At 39.2% G+C, this 22805-nt stretch overlaps 2 protein-coding genes across 5 annotated transcripts in view; one reads left to right on the top strand and one right to left on the bottom strand.

The window, feature by feature from the left end:
* C8A (complement C8 alpha chain) overlaps positions 1-22805 on the top strand; it is a 74483-nt gene that overhangs the window by 40465 nt on the left and 11213 nt on the right. For 2 of the 3 annotated variants that reach the window (XM_060773579.2, XM_060773580.2), the window contains exon 11: positions 141-1231. The exons of the other annotated variant lie outside the window; for it this stretch is intronic. In XM_060773579.2, the coding sequence (XP_060629562.2) occupies positions 141-292 (152 nt within the window). In that variant the 3' untranslated portion in view covers positions 293-1231. Of the gene's footprint in view, positions 1-140; positions 1232-22805 lie in introns of those variants that run through there. 3 annotated transcript variants of the gene reach the window in all.
* The window catches only part of C8B (complement C8 beta chain), a 46343-nt gene continuing 35867 nt past the window's right edge, over positions 12330-22805 (bottom strand). The window contains exons 11-13 of one of the 2 annotated variants that reach the window (XR_010909864.1): positions 16175-16243; positions 13264-14547; positions 12330-13213 (exon numbers count right to left, since the gene is read on the bottom strand). Coding sequence is in view for 1 of the 2 variants with exons in the window: in XM_060773581.2 (XP_060629564.2) it covers positions 14402-14547; positions 16175-16243 (215 nt within the window). In the remaining variant the exon portion in view is untranslated. Of the gene's footprint in view, positions 14548-16174; positions 16244-22805 lie in introns of both variants that reach the window. The other variant, XM_060773581.2, reaches the window with a different exon arrangement.

Raw genomic sequence — 22805 nt, 5'->3', positions numbered from 1 at the left:
TTTAAGCAGTGGTGAAATATGATAAAAGTAGTAGTTGCCCACAGTTTGGAGCCTGTGTGCTCACCACCCTCATTCCAAATTCTGGAGGTATGGATGGATGCTTCCTTTTTTGCTTCTAATAAGAAATTATTGTGTCACAGTTGGTCCAGCACATGGTACCTGGAGTTGTTGGGCTCCATGGACTTCTTGCCAAGGTGGATCTAGAAGACGTACAAGAGAATGTAACAACCCAGAACCACGAAGAGGTGGAAGAACATGTGCCGGCAGGAATGCACAGACATCAGAGTGTTAAATATTTCCTGAGAGTGGATTATTAGTGGAATAATGGATTCTGATTAAAGAACAGGGTAAACCAAGCATTGAACCATAAAGATATACATGTATATAAAGTCAGTTTAGGTGCCCAACAGGCAGGGGCGGCTCAACCCATTACGCAAAGTAAGCATTCGCAGTATAGTTGATTTTGCCCAGGGGCACTCTTGAGGCGCTCTTGGGGGAAAATAGACCTTGACATATGCGAGTTGTAGTTACTGGGATGTATAGTTCACCTAAAATCAAAGAGCATTCTGAACTCCACCAATGATGGAATTGAACCAAATATGACACACAGAACTCCCATGAGGAACATAAAATATATATATCAATGATTGGTTGGAGGGGGGGCATGCCAAAATACTGTTTGCTTACGGTTGAAAATTACCTAGGGCCGCCTCTGCCAACAGGGAAAATACAATTGTAATGATCTCATATGGAATTAACAGTGTAAGTATCCCAGCTACCAATAGAGTCTTCCAGAAAATGGAACTGCTTCTATCTGCTGAAAGGAGCAATTTCCCCTCCACCTGGATCCCTTCCTCATGCATCCTCAAAACTCACCTTGGTGAGCTAGGAAAACTGAAAAATTGCATTATGGCAAGAATTAGAACTGTGTGGATGAGAAAAAGGAAGACGTTAGAACTTATCTCGCAAATACCCGTTAGCAAAAGGGCTGGATTTAGGTTTGTAAAACCTCTTCTGTATGCAATGCATAAAGTTTTGTGGAAAGGGGAAAAAAATCAAACCCAAAATTAGAAGGTAATGTAAATTCGGTGACTTCCTCTAGTCAATGCTAAGCTATGCTCATTCTATGAGATCAATGTTAATTCTATGGTATCAATGCTGCCCACATATGGTGGGGCAGTTCAGAACATTCAATTCCATGTGTAATAATAAGGGATAGTGTCCACATCTATCCGTGTGTTTGTTTATTGATTACTGAAAGTTTGAACACTTACTAAGGTTACTTCAGAGTGCATCTACCCTGTAGAAATAATTGAATCATGGCATTTGTAGTTTTAAAAGGTATTTAGCCTTCTCTGCCACAGAGTGCTGGTGCCTCACCAAACTACAAATCTCAAGGTTCCATAGTAATGAGTCAGATGTGTTTGTAACTGAGGAGCTCTGTCTAGTCTCCTAGTGCAGTATCTACTGACTCGTTTCTCATCATCTTCATTACCAGCATTTATACTCACTTTAAATAGTGTCAAACTGTATTATTTCAACAGCATAGACACACCCTATGAGTCTCAACTCTGTCTTATCTTTTTAAAAGATTTTTTTTAAAAAAAATTAAATAACCAAAATATGTCTGTATGCTACAGTACCATTTTCAGTGACTAGAAAGTGGAAATCCCCAACTGGTAGAGAGGTCTTCAGACTATTCCATATAGGCCAGGAAAACAGTGTGAGAAAGTGACATGATACAGTCAAGGGAAAAATATTGGCAGAGGGAGATGTAGCTCTTCCTTCCTTCCTCTGAAAAATTACACAGAACATGGTTGAATGATGCTGAAGGGGGTGAGCATTTGTATAAATGTGGGAAAGGAGTTTTAGGAAACTGGGTAAGTATAGCTTCCATGAGTGAATGTCTTCCATTCATGAAAATGCATCCCAGAATCATGTCTATAACAGCTGGTTTTTTAGTGACACAATACAAATTCATAGCACGTAAAATGGAGTCATGCCATGTCAATTGTCCAAACTCAGGATAGAAAACACACGTGGCAGTTGGATTTTGGTCCCATTCGGGCCTTTTCACCTAAAAGTTCTACATGTGAGGAGAAGAACAGAGATGAGCCTGCTAACTCTGCCCAATTCCTTTTCAGTTCTTTATGTATGTGGAGATGTCTGTACATTTCAGAGAGAACCATCTGTGTATGGAGCAGTTCTTGTATCAACAAAAGGTCACCTTGAGGTGTTAAAATCCAACTTTTTTCCAAACTTCTAAACTGAAGAAGTAAGGAAATATATAAAGGACAACAAGAAAAAACAAGGCTCAGGCTTGTGTAAAATGTGCCAATGTTATTACAAGTATAGATGCAGTTCTAGAAAAAGAGTACTAACAGAAATAAAACACAGTATATACCATAGTGAGGAACACCAATCAGTTGACACGCTAAATCTGGATGGCAGTTTCAAGTCTGCTCTACCAGGCATTGTGGGCTATGTTGCAGAGGAAGGAACTGACAAAACACTTCTGATTATTGCCTGCTTAAGAAAATTCTCCCACATTCTTGGGGTGATTTGAGGGCACACATAAAAACACACATTCAAGCTTTTCTTAAAAAAAAAATCTTTAAACTGGAGTTGGATAACTGGATAACCTTTCAAACAGAGGGTGCCTTCAAAGAGAGAATTCTTCTTTGATAACCCTTCAAACAAAGGACTGTCATTTATAAAGTAGGACAGATGGCTACGTGAGGGAGGAGGGCAAAGATAGTACACTCATTCCTGGACTACTGGGTAAAACTTACACATGCAGAGAGGACACAAATAGGGGTTTTGTGCTTCAAAAAAGCAACAAAAAACTTAAAACTCTAAAAAAAATCTAACCATCTTTCTCTCATACACATATGCTATCACACATAATGACAATGAATAAAAGAATCATAGCCACATGCTGCCTTTCCACAGAGGACACTGCTGCACAAATGAGGCTATTTTCCCTCCAAGACCAGCCATGAATCATCTATTAGAACACCAGCATTTTATCTCCAAGGATCCCAGAGCTGAAGATGTTAACAGCCTGCTTGATTTAAGAGCCCTTTTCTGAATGCAAGACATAAATCTCAGGACAAGAATATGCACAGTATTGAGCGGAGTCCAAAGACAAGGGATGAGAGTCCACAGCAATGTGCTTGTAATGAACTACTGCAAAGACAGGCATGGATAAACAGAGAGACATGGGGAATGGCAACTGAACTACATCTGTTGGTGCTGTACTTTATAACACAAAGGGATAAAAGAAACTGTGGTATTGGACTGGATGGTAAGTACTGAAGAAAGAAGGGAGAGTGAAGGACAGAAACAAAAATCATTGCCATTTATGAAACCAAACATCCAGACATCAACATTTTGTGTTCTCCATGCTACCTGAAATCTACCTAGGAAACAAACTGCAGTCCCAGTGAATTTAACTGGGATTATTTCTAAGGAAATGTATATATGAATACATTGCGAGTCGCACTAGGTAAACCACCCCTATTCACTAGATTCTAAAGCTCACCTTTTTTGGCTAAATGACCTTGCTAAAATTAGGGTGTGCATTAGATTAACATAATCTGGTAATCTAGCGCTGAGCCAAAGCAAAAGGGGAAACTGCTTCAGGAGCACCTGGAGCTCTTATTTGAGGGACATAATCCCTAATTTAATTGCCATGGCTCCATGCTATGCAATCCTGAAATTTGTAGTTTGGTCAGGCATCAGCATTCTTTGGCATCTCCCATGATCCCATACTATAGCCTCCATGATCCCATAGCATTCAGCCAGGACATGGATTCATTCTACAGAATAGATGAACCCCAAAGGTTTTATTTTCCATTACTGCAATCTTTGGAGGTCTAACACTTTTGTTTTTAAAAAAGGAATTGGGAGCAGACAGCAACTGTAATGCACACTTTTTTTTTGCCAAATTACAGAGTGCACTTATTGTTGCTGTGCATTAAATTTGGCAGAAAATCCTTTTTTTATTTTTATTTTTGGTTTCAGGCTTTTGAAAATTGAGATGCGCAGTAGATTTGATGGTACAACAGAGATAATAAATAAGGTATTAGTTCAGGGGCAAGAATGATGTGGACCTTGAGATCTTGCTAGACTGCAGTTCTCAGGAACTCTGTCCAATACAACCAATAGTGAAGAATTCTGGAAGCCAGAGTACTCCAACATCTTGAGGACCACACAGGTCTCACCTGTATTATAGTCAGTTCTTAATTCCATACTGCAACTCCTCCCTTACATACTGCCCTTTTCCCAATAATGGGGCTCAACTTATTTACAAATTATTAAACTTAGTACAGATTCAAAACCCATGCAGAACACCACTTACATGACCTTCAAGATTCATTGATTTAAATAATGGTAAGACAGCTCGAATTCCATTATCCAACTATCTACATAGTTAAAATCATTTGAAGTTTATTAAAAGACAATATATTTTTAAAGAAATCCATCTTCTGATCTGGAATTACTCATCAAGGCAAAGAAAAGAAACTAAAAGAAAAGAATGGAAAATTGGGCATTCTCCACAAAGAGTTGTTTTGAAGCACTTAACACTTCTCTAGAAACAGTGATTTGGGTACAATTATTAAATCTGGCTATACCACTGAAGAAAATGAATCACAAGGAGCAAAATAAAACTTGCTGGAGGTGACAAGGGGGACCTTGGCATTGGTAAACTATGGAACTAGGTAAACTAGGGGAAAAGCCTCTGAATAATCTTGAGATGTCTGTATTCCAACAGAACATTGACAGCCAGTAAGTGCTACTGTAACTTGGTTGCTTTTCACACAACAGAATTAGACCAATGCTTCATGTAACCTTTCTTGTAATAACCCCCCCCCCCCTCATTTTTAAATATTGCATTTGGAGCTCTTGTCAAAATGAAAGCAATTTTCCTTTGTTAGGATGGCTATCCATACTGTTGTAAACACCCAAGATTTCACTTTTCCCCCCTGTGGAGATAGAAAGCTGGTTGTACAATGCTAGCAAATTGACAGTAATTCGTGGTTTTTGTATGGATGGTGCTCTATTTTGCCATTTTTTATGACAAAAGAATGTCTATTTTCACAGAGATCTGAAACTACATGTATTAGTTCCAATAATGCTTGAAGGTTCTGATCTCACAACAGGTACCAAACATCAACCCCCAGCTTTATTGATAGTTGCATAGGTGTTTCACTTCAGCAGGGTGCTAAGAAAAGTATGACTGTAGGGACTTGAGTTTAAGATTATTTATAATAATAATATACTCTGTTGTGAAATAAAGTACTGGCTTCATACAAATAGGAGAGATGTTTTTCGCTATATTTAAGATCCCATACCGTTATATGTATTTAATACACATATCTACTGTTTGGAGAAATCCAGAGATATCAGAAACTGGACATGTTTTGATACTTAGAAAATAAATTCTGTGTTTCACTTGGGATTATTGGCTTTGATAGATTTGTAGTATTCATAAAGAGTGAAAGGAGCAAAAACTGGATCTCAAATAGAACATTTCTTGGGCCTCTGGATTCTGCACATTTGCAGTAATGAAAACTCTTAAAACTTCTCAAGAAACGTATTATTTTCCTTGAATTGGTGCAAAATATAGGGGATGTTATAAATTATACATATATCCTACTATCTTTTAGAATTTCATTGATCTTTCCAGCAAAACAGCAATGGGTCTTTTTGACACTGTGTTGCCCCAGATCCAGCCCGATCCAACTGTCCACATATCAAAAACATCTGAGGTCCCTCTGAAATTTCCTAGGAACTCTGGATAACTTGCAGTTCTTCTTGTGCCAGATTAATGTCTGGAAGTAGCACTTTTGCTGGGAAACTGGCACCACATTGTGTTCACTGAGCCCATTAGGTTTGAGGTATGGCCTCAGGGTGTTCTTAATTTTGCTAGGAAAATGATATATACACTGTCTCATCTATTATTACCAACATCCTTAAATATGAAGATTATTGCGAGTACAGTATGTACTTATTTAAAAGTCTCCTTCGTGTATTTCAGGCAGTCTTTATTATTCCTAAAAAGGATCAAGGACAATAACTGTTATGATTTTTTTAAAAGCTTGATTATTTAGTATACTTCTAATTCATAATGTCTGAGGACACTTGACTATGAAGAAGCCATGGTGGTCACATTTTGTCAGACTGTATCAGAAGGAACTCAGATCCTCCAGCCAAAACTTGGAGAATGTCTATAGATTCCCTTCCTTTTATGGTTCATGTATCACAGGAATATGAGAAATGGGATTTTACAAGACTAAAATCAATTATTCAATTTGGAGATGAAACTAACAAGCTCTATAGCGTATAAATTTTGTCTCCTCCAGTCTCAAGGAATACAGTCCAGGAAATCTATTGGAAAGCATCCTAGATGCCATAAGACATTTGAGATCATCTCAGCTAAAGACAGAAAGAAAAGCCCACATTCAGGGAGTGAAATCCAACTCCAGAACCCCTCTGTGTCCTTGCAGGAAGCTCAATGGCTGGTCTAGCTGCACTATGAGAACCTCAGGTTCACCTTCCCAGCTTTCCAAATACCTCCACAACAACAACAGATCTATATCAACCTTTCAACAGATGTAGATTAATTTCCTCCCAATGAAAGGAATCAGGGGCAGTGGTAATTGGGTTTTTTTGGGGTGGGGTGGGGGTTGATGCTCAGGAAATTGGAACTAAGCCATCACTTTTCTCTCACTTCTCCCCAGCCAATAAGATCCTGCTAGAGCTTTGAAGGAAAGTGTGTTAGAAATTTGTATTTTTGAGACAAAAAATATTTATAGAGAGGCATATTGTGTGAGAAAAAAATGCATTGGAAAATGTGCATGCATGCAAAATTTCTTTTTTTTTTTAAAAAAAAATCTGATTGGTGCAGCAGTAACACATATTGGAAATGATAGGTTTTCCTCCCAGCCAAGGCAAAGAGGGCGAAAGCGGAGGAGGAAGCGATCCTTCCTTCTGTCCCAAATTCAAACATCAGCTTCCTAGCATTTTGTTAATTTGTATTTGAAATTACAATAGAACTTGAAAGCATAAAAAGGGAACTAATTGCAAATGATTTGAAAATAGAAAGGGGGGGGGGGGAGAGACATATCCAGTAGTGACATGCCCATGAAATGCACAGCATGAAAGCCAGAAATCAATCTCAATGGAAGGTTCAATTCTGTCAGTGGAATTCAATTTCCCTTTTCTCCTTGAAGAGTTGGATATGTCTGTGCACAAATATAAAGACAAGGGAATGTACAGGATTCCATATACCGCTGGCCACATAACAAACGGACGCAAAATGCCTCTTTTGAAACTCTCTTCAAATGTCAAAGAGAAATCTCCTCAAGCCCCAGGCTTCTTCACTTCATCCGGAGCTCACAAATCCTCAACAATGAGGAACGGGGGTTTGTGCAATGAAGCTGAAGTGCAGAGAAAAAAGGATAACCTGCCTGCCAGGCCTGTAAAAGATTATGAGCAATTACACATTTACAGTGCTAGTCAAAGAAACTAATATAAGCCATGCTGAAGGGCCCAGCATGCAAGTCATACCAGATGAGATAAGGCATAGCCATTTTCTGGCCTAAATTAAAAGCTCATAATGGGAGCTTTTAATATATATATATATATATATATATATATATATATATATATATATATATATACTACCGTTGCTGTATGCTTGTAATGAAGGAATTCTGTCCCCATATAGCTGCTGCTCATGTGTATTGCAATGTTTTTGTAAGAATATCTCTGGGATATACCCCATTTCTCTCTTCTGCTCATGTGATGGATGGATAATGTTTTACTTGAAAGGTATCGGATTCAGATATTTGTATGGATATGAACAAACAGGTTTATTAACAAAGGGAAGCAGTCAAATATAGCCTAAAATAGGAAATGATTGATGGCAAAGCACCTTAGATTTCCAAGGTGCAGAGTCAAGATAACAAGCCAACTGGGGTGTGGAAAATGGTGGAAGCCTCCTCCCTGTCTGTGTTCTCACTCTGTTTGACTTTCTGATTCCTTTAAAGGTTAGTATTTACCTTATCAAGTAAGCAAAAAATATATAAAGAATCTTCACCAGAAAAATATTGTTGCAGATCTTCATGAACTTGAAAATGCAATATAATATATCCCTGATCCAGAGCCTGGAATAGTTACTGATTGGATTACAAATATTATGATGTTTATTTATACCCTGCTTTTTCTCTCCACAAAGGAGACTGAAAATGGCTTACATTAAAAGCATTTAAATACAATTTAAAATCCAAAAATATACAAGCATTAAAAATTACACATCAATTACATTAATTAAAATTGAACAGCAAAAATCCATAGAAGTGATTAAAAACATATCCAAAGCTAATATTTTCTTTTCAACGTGTTTATAGACTTGAAGATTTTGGGGGTTAAATTTTAAAAATAACTTTTCTAGGGTTTGATCAGGACAGAGCAGTTTTATAGTAGTAAATGTGTTACATGCCAAGGTGAAGAGCAAGAATGGGTAACATCATTTTCATTTTCATATAGTGCATGTTTTGTGGAACTACAATTTCCACACAAGAAAAGGCTGGGAGATGAACAACTGAATTTGTGACTAGGACTCCATCCACACTGGCATTAAAATCTTGTTTCAAGCTGGTTCGAGATTTGGGTGTGCAGAAAACGTTCCCCACCAATGCGAGCCCCAAAACAGATCCAGCCAGAAACAATGTGATTACAAAACCTCACCAATTCCAGCCATGCAATCCGCTCAATCCTTACCTCAAACCATGCCACAGAAGGTCAGTCAAATGCCAAACGTAGAGTGCAAATATAAATATGGTTTAAAATGAATCAGTCAGAGTGAAAAAGCAACTGCACAACCTAACCAGAAAGTAAATGAACCCCCCCCCCCTCTCTCTCACACACACACACACAATGGGAACACAGCATGGGAACAAAATCCAGGAACATGGGAATGCTGGATTTTATTGTTTTAGAAGAAGAAGAAGAAGAAGAAGAAGAAGAAGAAGAAGAAGAAGAAGAAGAAGAACTTTATTTTTCTACCCCACCTCCATCCCCCCGAAGGGACTCGGGGCGGCTTACATGGCACCAAGCCCAGGGAACATACAATTAAAAGCAGAGCAATAACAAAATGCAATTTAAAAGCATAACAATAATAGACAAGCATCAAACGATAAAAGAACTAAGGGGGAAAGGCCAAAATATGGGCTGATTAAATTGGTTCAGCGAGGTGGATGAAAATGTATAATGTTCAACAAGGTGGATTGGATGGAAATTTACTGTCTTGCCTTGCTGTAAAGCAAGCACCGGGAAAGCTGGCTGTCCCAGCCAGGAAGCAAGGAGGAAAATCCTGGGATTTGATTGAGGCTGGTTCCACATGATCAAATAATCCAGATCAGAATGTAGATTATAGATATCCAGTGGATATGTGGACTCTCTTTCATCTTCCAGTCAGTTCTTGGGGTGCCTGTGTAGGCACTCTGAAGCAAACTGGATCTTTATAGTCCACATTCTGATTCAAATTGGCTTTATGGAAGCAGCCTAAATCTCCCTTGGCCAAAAGTTGGTCCCCTATAGCACACATGTCAAATGCAAGGTCCATGGGCTGAATTTGGCCTGTCATATCAATTTTTTGTGGACTGTGATATTTTCAATGTTGGGACAAAATAGTTACATTTATACAGTCTTACAATTACAACTGTTCTTTTGAAGGCAAACATTAGGCTGGTGTGACTTGGTGAAAATAAGTTTGGCATTCCTGCCCTATAGTGATAAAATGATCATGGAGAGGGAGATAACTAGGAATGTTGGCATTGGGAGTGACAGTGAAGCTATCCTGGGATATATCTATACTGTAGAATTAACACTGTTTGACCCACATTAGATGTGATGGCTCAGTGCTACAGAATCCTGGAATTTGCAGTTTGGCGAATCATAAGCATTATTTGGCAGAGAAGACTAAAGACCTGATGAAACCAGAGTTTTTAATATTACATAGCATTGAGTTATGACATTGAATGTGGTGTCAAATTGCATTAATTCTATGGTGCACCCTTAAAGTATGAATAAACGTTTCAGGGTCCATTCTCACTTGTATAGATCAAGGATATGAATTGTCACCGGACTACAATTCCTCTCAATCTTAGCCACCTTAGTTTAGATGAAAGGATGTTGAGAAAAATAATCCAACATCTGGAGGACTGATGAATCTTCACTGCCAACATGGCTAATGTGCTACAAAATGTAAGACAACAGTGATGTATAAAGTCATGCCATGATGCATCCTTTATTTAGTCCTACTGGGTGGAGCATTGTGAAGGCCTAGATCTGCACTCGTTGTATATATTACAGTTGGTCCTCTGTGTACATGGATTATGTATCCATAGATTCCGCTATCCAGGGCTTGAAACTTTAAAATATATATATAATCTGAAAAGTAAACCTGGATTTTGTCATTTTATGTAAGAGACACCATTTTACTGTGTCATATTTTTATAATGGGATTTGAGCATCTGTAGATTCTGGTATCCACAAGGGGCCCTGGAACCAAATTCCACAAGGGCCCACAGTAGGAATGCATTTGGTGTTCTTCTGAATGATAGGAGTCACTGGGAACTAGAAACGAAGTGAATGTCTTTTAGTAACACAGCTATCAAGTGCTGGCTGCAGAGTTTAATGAACCAATACAGTGCTGTAATATTTGCAATAAATCCATTCCTTGATACAGCCCAGATTTGTTAGAAAATCCTGGACCAATTGTAGAAAGTCCAGTCCAGGTTTCTTAGGAGGTGTCTGAGAAGGCTGGAATAGTTGGCCTGTGATAAATGAAATAAATGCTTTACTGGTTTTCAGAGAAGTCTCTAAGCTCAACTCATTCCATCCTGAACTCCCCAGTCTTGCCATGCTGTCATGAGTCCTGATTTATTTTTGTTCAGCCAGCCATTCAGCATTATGATACAGTGTGTGTTGCAAACATCAGATGAAATTGATAGACACTGTGTCAACTCCTAGCCTCTCAGCAGCTTTGTTTCATATTTATAATTAGGAAAACCAGTAGAATTTACATAAGAGAACTTACTCTTCTCCACCCAAGAGCTCTAACAACTTTTAAAATGTATTAATAGAAACACAACTAGGTTGGTGAAAAAAGCACACGGAAAACTATTGCAAAAATAACCCAGTACTGAAAAATCCAGGACAAAGGTTTTATTATCGAATCACCTTGCCCCATTTACAGAATTTGATGGGATTCCAGAAGATCTTGTTTTCTATTTGTAATGCTTCTTTGTTTTCTTACTTTGTTTTTTGGCTGCAAAAAGCTAAAAACAAACCAAAGCAAGGAGATCATCTTTTAAAATCTTGCTTTTTATTTAGATCTGGCACAGAATATCACCATTTCAAAACAGAAGCTGGTTCTAGTCAGTAACCTTGTGATGCCCTAAAGAATAGCATGTGGGTTTTATCATGAGCTGTTCTATAGCATTAATTAAGCTGTGGTGCAATGGTTTAAACCGTTGTGCCAGCTGAACTGCTGACCAGAAGACCTGAAGGTCGGTGGTTTGAATCCGCGAGATGGGATGAGCTCTCATCTGTCAGCCCCACCTTCCCATGTGGGGACAAGAGAGAAGCCTTCCACAGGATGTTAACACATCCGGGCATCCCCTGGGCAATGTCTTTGCAGACTGCCAATTCTCTCACACCAGAAGTGACTTGCAGTATATTCTCTATAAAAAATTAAGGTATTGCATAGTCCATGAATATATAAAATTTTTAAAATTATTTTTCTTCCAGGTGCCACAAAATTGGAATTATTTCTAATAGGCTCATCTAGGTTGCATAGACAAAAGACAAGTCAACTGTTAGCTTCCAAGAGTTACTTATTAATTAAGCCCTTGTTAATTAAGACTGAGTTTTTTCTTTTTTTTCTGTAGAGAAACAGGAATATGCTCACCAAAATAAAAGCAGGAATGATAATGTTGTCACAACCTTTTTGATCAGATCCCAGACAAATTCACAATTTTTTTCATTAACCATGCCAGTTGGAAGAACTGGAGTCCCTCAAAGTAACATTACCAAGTTCAACATTCCCTCTTCAAAAGTATGAAAACTTGAGCCTTAGGTCTAACTTCACTGCCATATAATATCCAGATCATCTGGTTTGAACTGGATTATATAGCAGTGTATACTAGTATAATCCAGTTCAAACCAGATAATATGGATTTTATATGGCAGTGTAGGTTGGGAGCCTTATTCTCCACTGCAAATGGTCCTGATTAAATAACACCAGAGCCAAGATATCTCTTATCAATGTAAAATTTAATAGTTATTTTCATAGGCACAGATGAAGAGCATTTATTCATGAACATTATGAGTTTATTTTTCTTTCTTTCAATTTTGCAATAAGTACTAGGGTGGTTTTGAATGTATTTCTTCTGTTGAGTCATCTCCAGGGAGGATCATCCAATGAATAAGCATAACATTATGGCATAGCTTTGAAATTATTGAGCGTCACAGAGGTATCTGAGAGCACTTCGCAATTCAGTGTTTCCCCTTTAAGCAATATCTAATTATTAAACAATTTCCATTCAGTGCAATAAATGTGCAACCACATAGAGCATCACCACATTGGATTCAGGCTTCTGCTTTGAGGAAGCAGCTATGTCTGAGATTTACATTTTCATTTATCCCATGTATGCATGTTAAAGCACTCTCCAGTGACTATTAAAAATAGACATGACTATATTTTTAGACATTTATTCAAAATAGCAGGTTGAAATTTAGACAAATAATGAACTAGATTTTGCTTTGTTTGACTGCCTGGAAAAGGTAAACTTTTAAAAATAGCAGAATGACAAATGATGACCTTTTGGTATTACAAAATGTGTATGTCAATCCACAACAGCTTTGTGACAGATATTGCAATACGTTTGCTATATAGTTGGAATAAATATGTGTTGATTATACTTTCTGTATGATCTGCAGACCTACATATAGAAAAGGGTCTTCTTTAAACAGAGCCTCTCACAATTTTCATACACAAGAGGGCAGCAATACAACTCATTCAACATAACAGCAGAACCGAAGTGAACCTCTCCTTAAATGAATAAAAGATACCCATAAACATACCAGATCCTCCATGAGTGAGGGCACTTCTATACTGACACTATAATCCATCCTGGAGCTGGTTTGAGAGGAACCAGTTTTGCTAGGTGGGTGATTAGATTGACAGGCCTGGAACGGGTTTGAGGTTAGGATGGTGATTGCATTAACCATGAAACCTGGCCTCAAACTGATATTCTGCCACTTTCCTTTTTTTAACCCCATTTTCCTCCAAGCTCACTGATGCACATCTCTTTGGGAAACCTGGGACCCTGTAAAATCATTTTCCCCTTCCACAGAATGGATTAGCACCTTGGTTCCCAGTTTTTGGCAACCCCCTTCTGGATTATTTCTTGCACTTTGGAAAGGGTGGGTGTCTACAATGTCCTCTGCATTTTGCAGAGCTGATTTCACCCTAGAGCTGGGATGTATTTGGATCAACTGCAGAACATTATATGGCTCAAACCAGACTTCCTTGCATTTTTCAAATGCTCTACTTCCCATTGAATCTATGATGTAGCTCACATTGATGGTGTGCATTTGGTGGCTACTGCAGCCTTGGGTTGGCTCCGAGATGCATTATCTGGACAGTATTGGAGGTCCCCGAGAGTTTCAAGATTTTGTCATAGGTGTCTACAGCATCTGCTGATTATCTAAATAACATGGGGACTTGTTTTTTTTTGTTTTTGTTTTTAGAATTAGTTAATATGGCACCTTTTCCTAACTTGCTACTATGCAGATGCATTGGATTACAGGTTCAATCATATCTGGTTAATGCAGTTCTGGTGAGAGTGTTGTCACATATGAGGGATATTCTATTGGAATAATAGCTCAATGACAGAGCTGAAAAGCCTGACTCATGATGTGACCACTAAGTTGCTTTTAAACCTTTGACCCCTCTCTAAAATTCCCAAGTAGCTCTTTAATGATAGATAGATTTTATATTTCACTTTTCTCCAGGGATGGAATGCAAAATGCGAACTTTTTTTTCTGGATGTAAAATAGGATAAATCTAAAATATGGCAATTCACATGTTTAATAGGTTACAGTCTCCCTCCCATTATTTTGTATATTTAATAGGTTACAGTCTCCCCCCCATTATTTCATATTATTTCAGGTATTTTCGGTTTTAATCTGTGTGTCTAAGCTGCCCCCAAAGGGTTTCAGAAGTAGAAATTGAAAGTCCCCAATCCACAGCTATCTATCCCTGTTTTGTGACTTCTATGATATTCTAAAAACAATCCAGTTGATTTTTCTTTTAAACATTTGACTAAATGCTTTCAATATTTAGCCCAGGGCATTGCTTGCCACCATTTTGAGCAGGCGGATTGTTACATTCCCGAGTTCTTGTCTGTTTTCCTCCAGAACCTGGAGACCAGCTGGACCAACAGCTCCAGTTTCCATCAATAGCAGTTCCTGTAATAACGAGAAATAAAATCAGGATTACCATACCAATGGATAAATAAATCAGATTATGGTCCAGGGCCAATCCTAACTTATTGGACTATTTTCACACAGATTAACAAAGTGCTGTAAAAATAAATAACATTTTGTCCATAATATACCATATATTCTGGCGTATAAGACTACTTTCTAACCCAAGAAAATCTCAAAAGTCTGGGGTCGTCTTATACACAGGAGTAGTCTTATACATGGGCATCGTCTTATACACTGGAGTAGCCTTATGCATTGGAGTCGTCTTATATGCATGGGTAGTCTTATTCGACGGGAGTCGTCTTATAGAGTGGGTGCTGAAACTTCCAATCCGGATTGGAGAATCTGTAGTTGCTGCATATTGTGGGGGGAGCTCAAAAATGGCAGTGGCCATGTCCCTGCCATATGCAGCGACTGTATAAAAGCATTAGGGGCAACACTGTACAAGTATGGTAGAAGAAAATCCATTCATCAGGATTGGTGGACTTAATGTGGTCCTGATGGTGAGGTGAAGGGGCGCCTCACCGGAAAGGTGTAAATGAAGGGTGGAGGAAGCTGCAGGCATCTGGGATGCCTGGGGTATGGAAAAAAGAGATAGAATGGCTCTGGGCCCAGAAAAACACAACTCTTTTACCTGTCTGGCCCGCCCTTGTATCCTATTAGCATACCTCCTCCTCTGGCTCTCAGATCTCGCTCCTGAAGACTACAGCGAAGTGGTGCAGGTGCGCATGTGCGAGATCTGAGAGGCAGAGAGGGAGGTACAGTAATAGGAAAATTATCATATTGAAATAAAATCGGACACTTTTAAAAAATTTATTTGGTGTGTGTTGGAAGAGGGGTAGTCTTATACAGTGAGTATATCCCAAACTCTATATTTTGACTGGAAAAGTTGGGGGCCGTCTTGTACGCCCAGTCATCTTATATGCCGGAATATATGGTAATAGAATGATTCATAGTATGGACTCATATTTTCAAGAACGGCTTGTCATGAATAAGGCTAAGGTGAGACATGATCATTTGAATATTCTTGAAAAATGAGAGAATGTTAGATCCTGTTTGAGAGAAAGAACTGACTTTTATCACTTGATAAAGCACTACAAAATATTTTATTATAGAGCAAATTCCCATAAACCAGAGATGGGCAATTGCAGCCTAGGGTCCATAGACCTATTTTAGCATATCGACTTCCAGATTCTTTATTACTCATGAAACTAGTGCTGAAATTAGGGACACTACCTTGAATGGAGCAGTCAAACCCTCGGAAAAAGACTCAATTCCCCACAATGTATTTGTGTGTGTGAGAGAGTATGAGTAAAGGAAGGGGGTCCCAACGGGATGAGATGGTGGCAATGTGGCCTTAAATTGGAGATCTGTTCATTACTGCTCTAAACTAAGACCATGTTTTATGTAGATAAATGCAGATTAGGAATATAAAGTTCTAGTAGAACGCACTGTCTGTGCAAACCAATAAAGCTTTTGCCTACCAAAAAGTCCATTTTGGAAAACACTTGTGGCTTAAGAAAGTATTTTTTTCAAGATGCACAGAAGGATTATCAGTGCACTGCATTAATTTTATTTTACTAGAATTTGTTTTAAGAATTTATCTTACCAGTTCTCAGTGTCTCTTCACAGGCAAGACCGCGATGTCCTAATGGGCAAATACACTCACAATGTGTCCCTGAAAGGCACAATAGACAGTCAACAACACCTCAAGGTCCATTTTTTCTCCTGTTCCAAATTGCAATCACAGTAGGTACAAGTTAAACATTCCTTATCTGAAATACTAGAAGTACCTTGGATTTTTTAAAAAAGATTTTGAAATAGTTGTATGTGTATATACATACATAATGAGTTCTCTTGTAGATGGGACTCAAGTTTAGACATGAATTTCACTTATGCTTCAATCCAACCATATAAAATAGCCTGAATGTAATTTTCTACACAGTGCTTTAATAATGCATGAAACCCCAAGTTTTTGTCCACTGAATTATCAGAAAGCAAAAGTGTCACTACCTTAGCCAATTATGTGAATAATTTTGGAGTTTGGAATATTTAGGATTATGGAATTCTGAAAAGGTAAACTCACTCAAAGATTTCTAATGCTAACATTCCAGCATTATGTCATCTTTGAGATCCTCAATGATAATTTATTGATCCTCAAACAATGGAATGACATCAAGTAGCACTGGTTAGGCAGACCCTCTCAGGAGTTTTACCCAACTTTTAAGCTTTCTACCATATGGTCTGAAAAAAGGCTTTAGTGCTTCAGACTTAGGAATCTGGAATTGGCTATTTGTGTTAGTGTTGAAATTTAAGAGGAAAATAGATATAAACACGCTTTTAAGACAACCTCAAAGTCTTTCATTTGCTCTCAGGAGAAGAGTGCCCAAGTGATACAATGCCAGGACACTCCTGAGATATCTGGGTTACCATCCCTGTAGTGTGCAATATTCTTTGTATTAACAGCTACATGGCAGCAGATATAACATGGTCCCCTCCATTCTGGAGTGAGGAAGAGTTTCACAACCCTTTGAAAAAATTGCCAAAGGTTAAATTTTACTAACTTCACCAGATAAAAATAACCCAGATTATGGGAAAAGAAGCTAAAGTGCAGAAAAAAATGAAACCTGCTTATTTCCCATCCCCTATTATGGGGCCTCACATATCATGAGGATCATCAAAGGGGTCTGTCCAAGTCATTCCTGGTATTTTTAAGTAATCTTTGTAGGTCATGTGAGAGATCTTTGCCTGAGACTTTGGAAAGCTACTGCCAGTTAGAGCACAAATTGGAACTTGTTGGGGGCTAGCAGTAATTGGCATTCCAGGGCACTTTGTAGGAACTCACTCTCCTCCTCCTCACACCACTGCTATTTTTTTTAAATTGCTTCCAAATAGCTGCCCATTCTCTCCATCAGAAACATGAGGGCGGTTTTGCCACATGCTGACCCTTTCAGGATCATGTTAGGCCCAACTTCTTATATACTGTAGAGAAAATAGTCTCCCTTGGATCTGAACAGTCCTGGGCCGCATCTTGCCTGACAACTGCACTTTCCCCATGTCTGAGTAGAAGGAAGACCTTGCTGGTGCTTAGGACCAAAAATTTGTTCCCAGTACCTTCTAAACTCATGCCAGGTTTGGAAATGGCCATTCCAATATGATGCATATGAAATCTAGAAATTATCAGGTGTCTACTTCTATTTTAAGGCCTGGGGTCTACAATCCCCATTGGAAAAACCACCACCATTACTGGTTCTAGGAGTGGGAAAACATCTCTTTAGCAGTTGTATTGTATAGAGGGCTGCTTGAAGCTCATGGGGTGCAGAAGAAACCAAGCTATGGAAGTGGTGGTGGTGAGGTCATTAATTTCAAAATAGCAGCTCTTTCAAGCAAAATTGTCTTTATTACATAATTCAGAGCATTCCAGTAACTTAAGAATCCAGTTAAATCTTTAGAAATAAAATTTAAGCATCCAAAGAAAAGGGCCTACAAAATTATCAAGGGAATTTGAACACTGAGATTGTGAGCTTTGGGTATGGGTGATTTTCAGCATCTCATTCTTGGCAACACTAGAAATTTGGCAACTGAAATTTCATTGGAGAGGAAGAATGCTCATTTAGAAGGACAGTACCCTCTCCTCATTTACACCCAAAAGCTCCACTTTGCTGTATGGGAAATAGTGCATAGGATTAAAAAAAACTCTTCTTATGCTTTTGCATTGAGATGTTAGAAGTTGCTTATGGCCAACATAGATTATATTGTATTGTCGAAGGCTTTCATGGCCGGAATCACTCAGTTCTTGTGGGTTTTTTCGGGCTATATGGCCATGTTCTAGAGGCATTTCTCCTGACGTTTCGCCTGCATCTATGGCAAGCATCTTCAGAGGTCTGCTGGAGCTGGGAAAAAGGGGTTTATATATCTGTGGAATGACCAGGGTGAGACAAAAGGCTTTTGTAAGTTGGGCTAGGTGTGAATCTTTTCAACTGACCACCTTGATTAGCATACAATGGGCTGACAGTGCCTGGAGCAAACTCTTCTTGAAAGGTGATTAGATGTCCCTGCCTGTTTTTCTCTCTGCTGTTTTAATTTTAGAGTTTTTTAATACTGGTAGCCAGATTTTGTTCATTTTCATGGTTTCTTCCTTTCTGTTGAAATTGTCCACATGTTTGTGGATTTCAATGGCTTCTCTGTGTAGTCTGACATGGTGGTTGTGAGAGTGGTCCAGCATTTTTGTGTTCTCAAATAAAATGCTGTGTCCAGGTTGGTTCATCAGGTGCTCTGCTATGGCTGATTTCTCTGGTTGGAGTAGTCTGCAGTGCCTTTCATGTTCCTGGATTCTTGTTTGGGCGCTGCGTTTGGTGGTCCCTATGTAGACTTGTCCACAGCTGCATGGTATACGGTAGACTCCTGCAGAGGTGAGAGGATCCCTCTTGTCCTTTGCTGAACGTAGCATTTGTTGGATTTTCCTGGTGGGTTTGTAGATTGTTTGTATGTTGTGTTTCCTCATCAGCTTCCCTATGCGATCAGTGGTTCCTTTGATGTATGGCAGGAACACTTTTCCTCTGGGTGGATCTTCATCTTTACTCTTGTGGCTTGTTCTTGGTCTTGCAGCTCTTCTGATGTCTGAGGTGGAGTATCCATTGGCCTGTAGAGCCCAGTTGAGGTGGTTCAGTTCATCTTGGAGGAGGTGGGGTTCGCAGATTCTTTTTGCACGGTCTGCCAAGGCTTTAATGGTGCTTCTTTTTTGACTTGGGTGATGGTTGGAGTTTTTATGTAGATATCTATCTGTGTGTGTGGGTTTTCTGTAAACGGTGTGACCCAATTGTTGATCAGGTTTGCGGATGACTAGGACATCTAGAAAAGGCAGTCTTCCTTCCTTTTCTTTTTCCATAGTGAACTGGATGTTAGGGTGGATGCTATTAAGATGTTCCAGGAACCTGTTGAGTTCTTCATCTCCATGGCTCCAAATGGTGAAAGTGTCATCCACATATCTGAACCATATAGTGGGCTTTTTGGTTGCTGTTTCAAGAGCTTGTTTTTCAAATTGTTCCATGTAGAAGTTAGCTATGACTGGGCTGAGAGGGCTCCCCATAGCTACTCCATCTTTCTGTTCGTAGAATTCATTGTCCCACTGAAAATAGCTGGTGGTGAGGCAATGGTGAAACAGCGCCGTGATGTCTTCTGGGAACCTCTGGTTGATGAGTGCCATGGTGTCTGCAACTGGGACCATGGTAAATAGAGACACCACATCGAAGCTGATCAGTTTGTCATTTGGATTTAGCTTGAGATTGCTGATTTTTTCAATGAAGTGGGCTGAGTCCTTGATGTAGTGTGTTTGTTGTGAGCCCAATGTGGCTTTGTAACTGTGCAGCAAGAAATTTGGCTAAGTCATATGTGGGGGACCCAATGGCACTCACGATTGGTCTGAGTGGGGTGGAGTCCTTATGGATTTTGGGGAGTCCATAAAGCCTGGGTGGAAGGGCTTCCGATTTACATAGCTGCTGTCGTATGTCGAAGTTGATTGAGGAGTTTTTAATTAATGTCAATAGATTATATTGACATTAATGTATCATTCTACATTAATGTCAATAGATTATATTGACATTAATGTATCATTCTACAGTGATACTTTCCTTTTCTTTGTGTGTGTGTCCCTCTTTCTGTGATGATTTGGAATACATACTGGAGCATAGACCTAAGCCTCACTTACTTATGCCAAACATTTACGATAAGGGGATTGTCTCCTTCTTCCTGTGTCCCTTTTGTATAATTATAATTGACAAAAAAGATCCTGGATACACACTAGCAGCAGGTCAGATAAATTCTGCTTTGGCCCTTAAGATAGCTTCATATGTCAAAGCAACAAATTTGTATCACCCTGAAGACAACATTTTCCTCTTCCTTCCCCTTCATGCAGTTAAGCCAGTGTCATCTTCAAAGCAAAATAAGCTCAAAATGGAGACAGGGAAAAGTGCCCAGTGTAGAATCTAGGGTGATGATAATGATAACAATCTTTAGCACTTGCAGATGGCATTTCATCTTCCAAGAGCTGGGAGAAACACTAATTAATGGCCAGAGAGCTAGTCAGCACGCACAGCTTAGCAAAGCTATTTCCGAAAGAGATTTGAAGCAGATTGCAACTTTGTGTTTTATGCATAATTGAGTTGGAAAAGCCTTCTTAAATGTAAATGATTAAGATTACATTCTAGTTGCCAAAATGGTGCAAGCCCCTTATCTGTGCTGCCCATGAAAGAATAGTAACATCTCAGTGAATATCCCTTCTTACTATATTTTCTTTGTAATATTTAGTGCGAAGGAAAGAAAAAGAGAAGGGCCAGGGAAACCCAGTCACCTTTGGGATCAGACATATTTGGACTAGGAAGGTTAAAGGATAGAATCATAGAATCATAGAATCATAGAACTGGAAGAGACCTCATGGGCCATGCAGTCCAACCCCCTGCCAAGAAGCAGGAAAATCACATTCAGAGCACCCCCGACAGATGGCCATCCAGCCTCTGTTTAAAAGCCTCCAAAGAAGGAGCCTCCATCACAATCCAGGGCAGAGAGTTCCACTGCTGAACAGCTCTCACAGTTAGGAAGTCCTGCCTAATTTTTGGGTGGAATCTCCCTTCCTGTTGTTCGAAGCTATTGTTCTGTGCCTAGTTTCCAGGGCAGCAGAAAACAAGCTTGCTCCCTCCTCTCTATGACCTCCCATCACATATTTATACATGGCCATCATATCTCCTCTCAGCCTTCTCTTCTGTGGGCTAAACATGCCCAGCTCTTTAAGCAACTCCTCATAGGGCTAAGTCTCCAGACCCTTGATCATTTCAGCACGCTCTCCTCTGGACGCATTCCAGCTTGTCAACATATTCCTTCAATTGTAGTGCCCAGAATTGGACACAGTATTCCAGGTGTGGTTTGGCCAAAGCAGAATGGAGATACTTCCCTAGATCTAGACCAGGGGTCCTCAAACTAAGGCCCGGGGGCCGGATAAAGCCCTCCAAGTTCATTTACCCGGCCCTCACTCAAGGTCAACCTAAGTCTGAAATGACTTGAAAGCACACAACAACAACAACAACAATCCTATCTCATCAGCCAAAAGCAGGTTCACACTTTCCATTGAAATATTAATAAGTTTATATTTGTTTAAATTGTTCATTTTAATTATTTTAGTATTTTAAAGTGTTTTTGCACTACAAATAAGGTATGTGCAGTGTACATAGACATTCATTCATTTTTTTCAAATTATAATCTGGCCCTCCAGCAGTTTGAGGGACTGTGACCTGGCCCTCTGTTAAAAAGTTTGAGGACCCCTGATCTAGACACTATACTCCTTTATGCAGGCCAAAATTCTGTTAGCTTTTTTTGCCATCACATAACATTGTTGGCTCATGTTTAACTTGTTATCCACCAGGACTCCAAGATCTTTTTCACACGTACTGCTGTTGAGCCAGGAGTCCCCCATTCTGTATCTTTGCATTGAATTTTTCTGCCTAAGTGGAGTATCTTGCATTTGTCCCTGTTGAACTTCATTTTGTTGGTTTTGGCCTATCTCTCTAATCTGTTAAGATCATTTTGAATTCTGCTCCTATCTTCTGGGGTATTAGCTATCCCTCTCAATTTGGTGTCATCTGCAAACTTGATGATCATGTCTTCTAACCCTTCATCTAAGTCATTATTAATAAAGATGTTGAACAGGACCAGGCCCAGGATGGAACCCTGCATCACTCTACTTGTCCCTTTTTTCCAGGATGAAGAGGAAAAATTACTGAGCACCCTTTGGGTTCATTCGCTTAACCAGTTACAGATCCACCTAACTGTAGCTTTGACTAGCCCACATTTGACTAGTTTGTTTGCCAGGAGTTCATGGGGGGCTTGTTGAAGGCCTTACTGAAATCCAGACATGCTACATCCACGTCATTCCCTGCATCTATCCAGCTTGTAACTCTATTGAAAAAAGATATCAGATTAGTCTGGCATGATTTGTTTTTGATAAATCCATGTTGAATATTAGCGATGACCACATTTATTTCTAAGTGTTTGCAGACCACTTTCTTAATGATCTTTTCTGGAAACTTGCCTGGTATCGACGTGAATCTGAAGGGATGGTAATTGTTTGGGTCATCCTTTTTTCCCTTCTTGAACATAGGGACCACATTTTCCCTCCTCCAATCTGCTGGGACTTGTCCTGTTCTCTAAGAACTCTCAAAGATAATTGCCAGTGGTTCTGAAATAACTTC

Source organism: Anolis sagrei, chromosome 4, assembly GCF_037176765.1.
Source record: "Anolis sagrei isolate rAnoSag1 chromosome 4, rAnoSag1.mat, whole genome shotgun sequence".
NCBI lineage: Eukaryota > Metazoa > Chordata > Lepidosauria > Squamata > Dactyloidae > Anolis > Anolis sagrei.
Note: the sequence above shows the minus strand (reverse complement) of the source record. Positions and strands in the feature narration are given on the sequence as shown.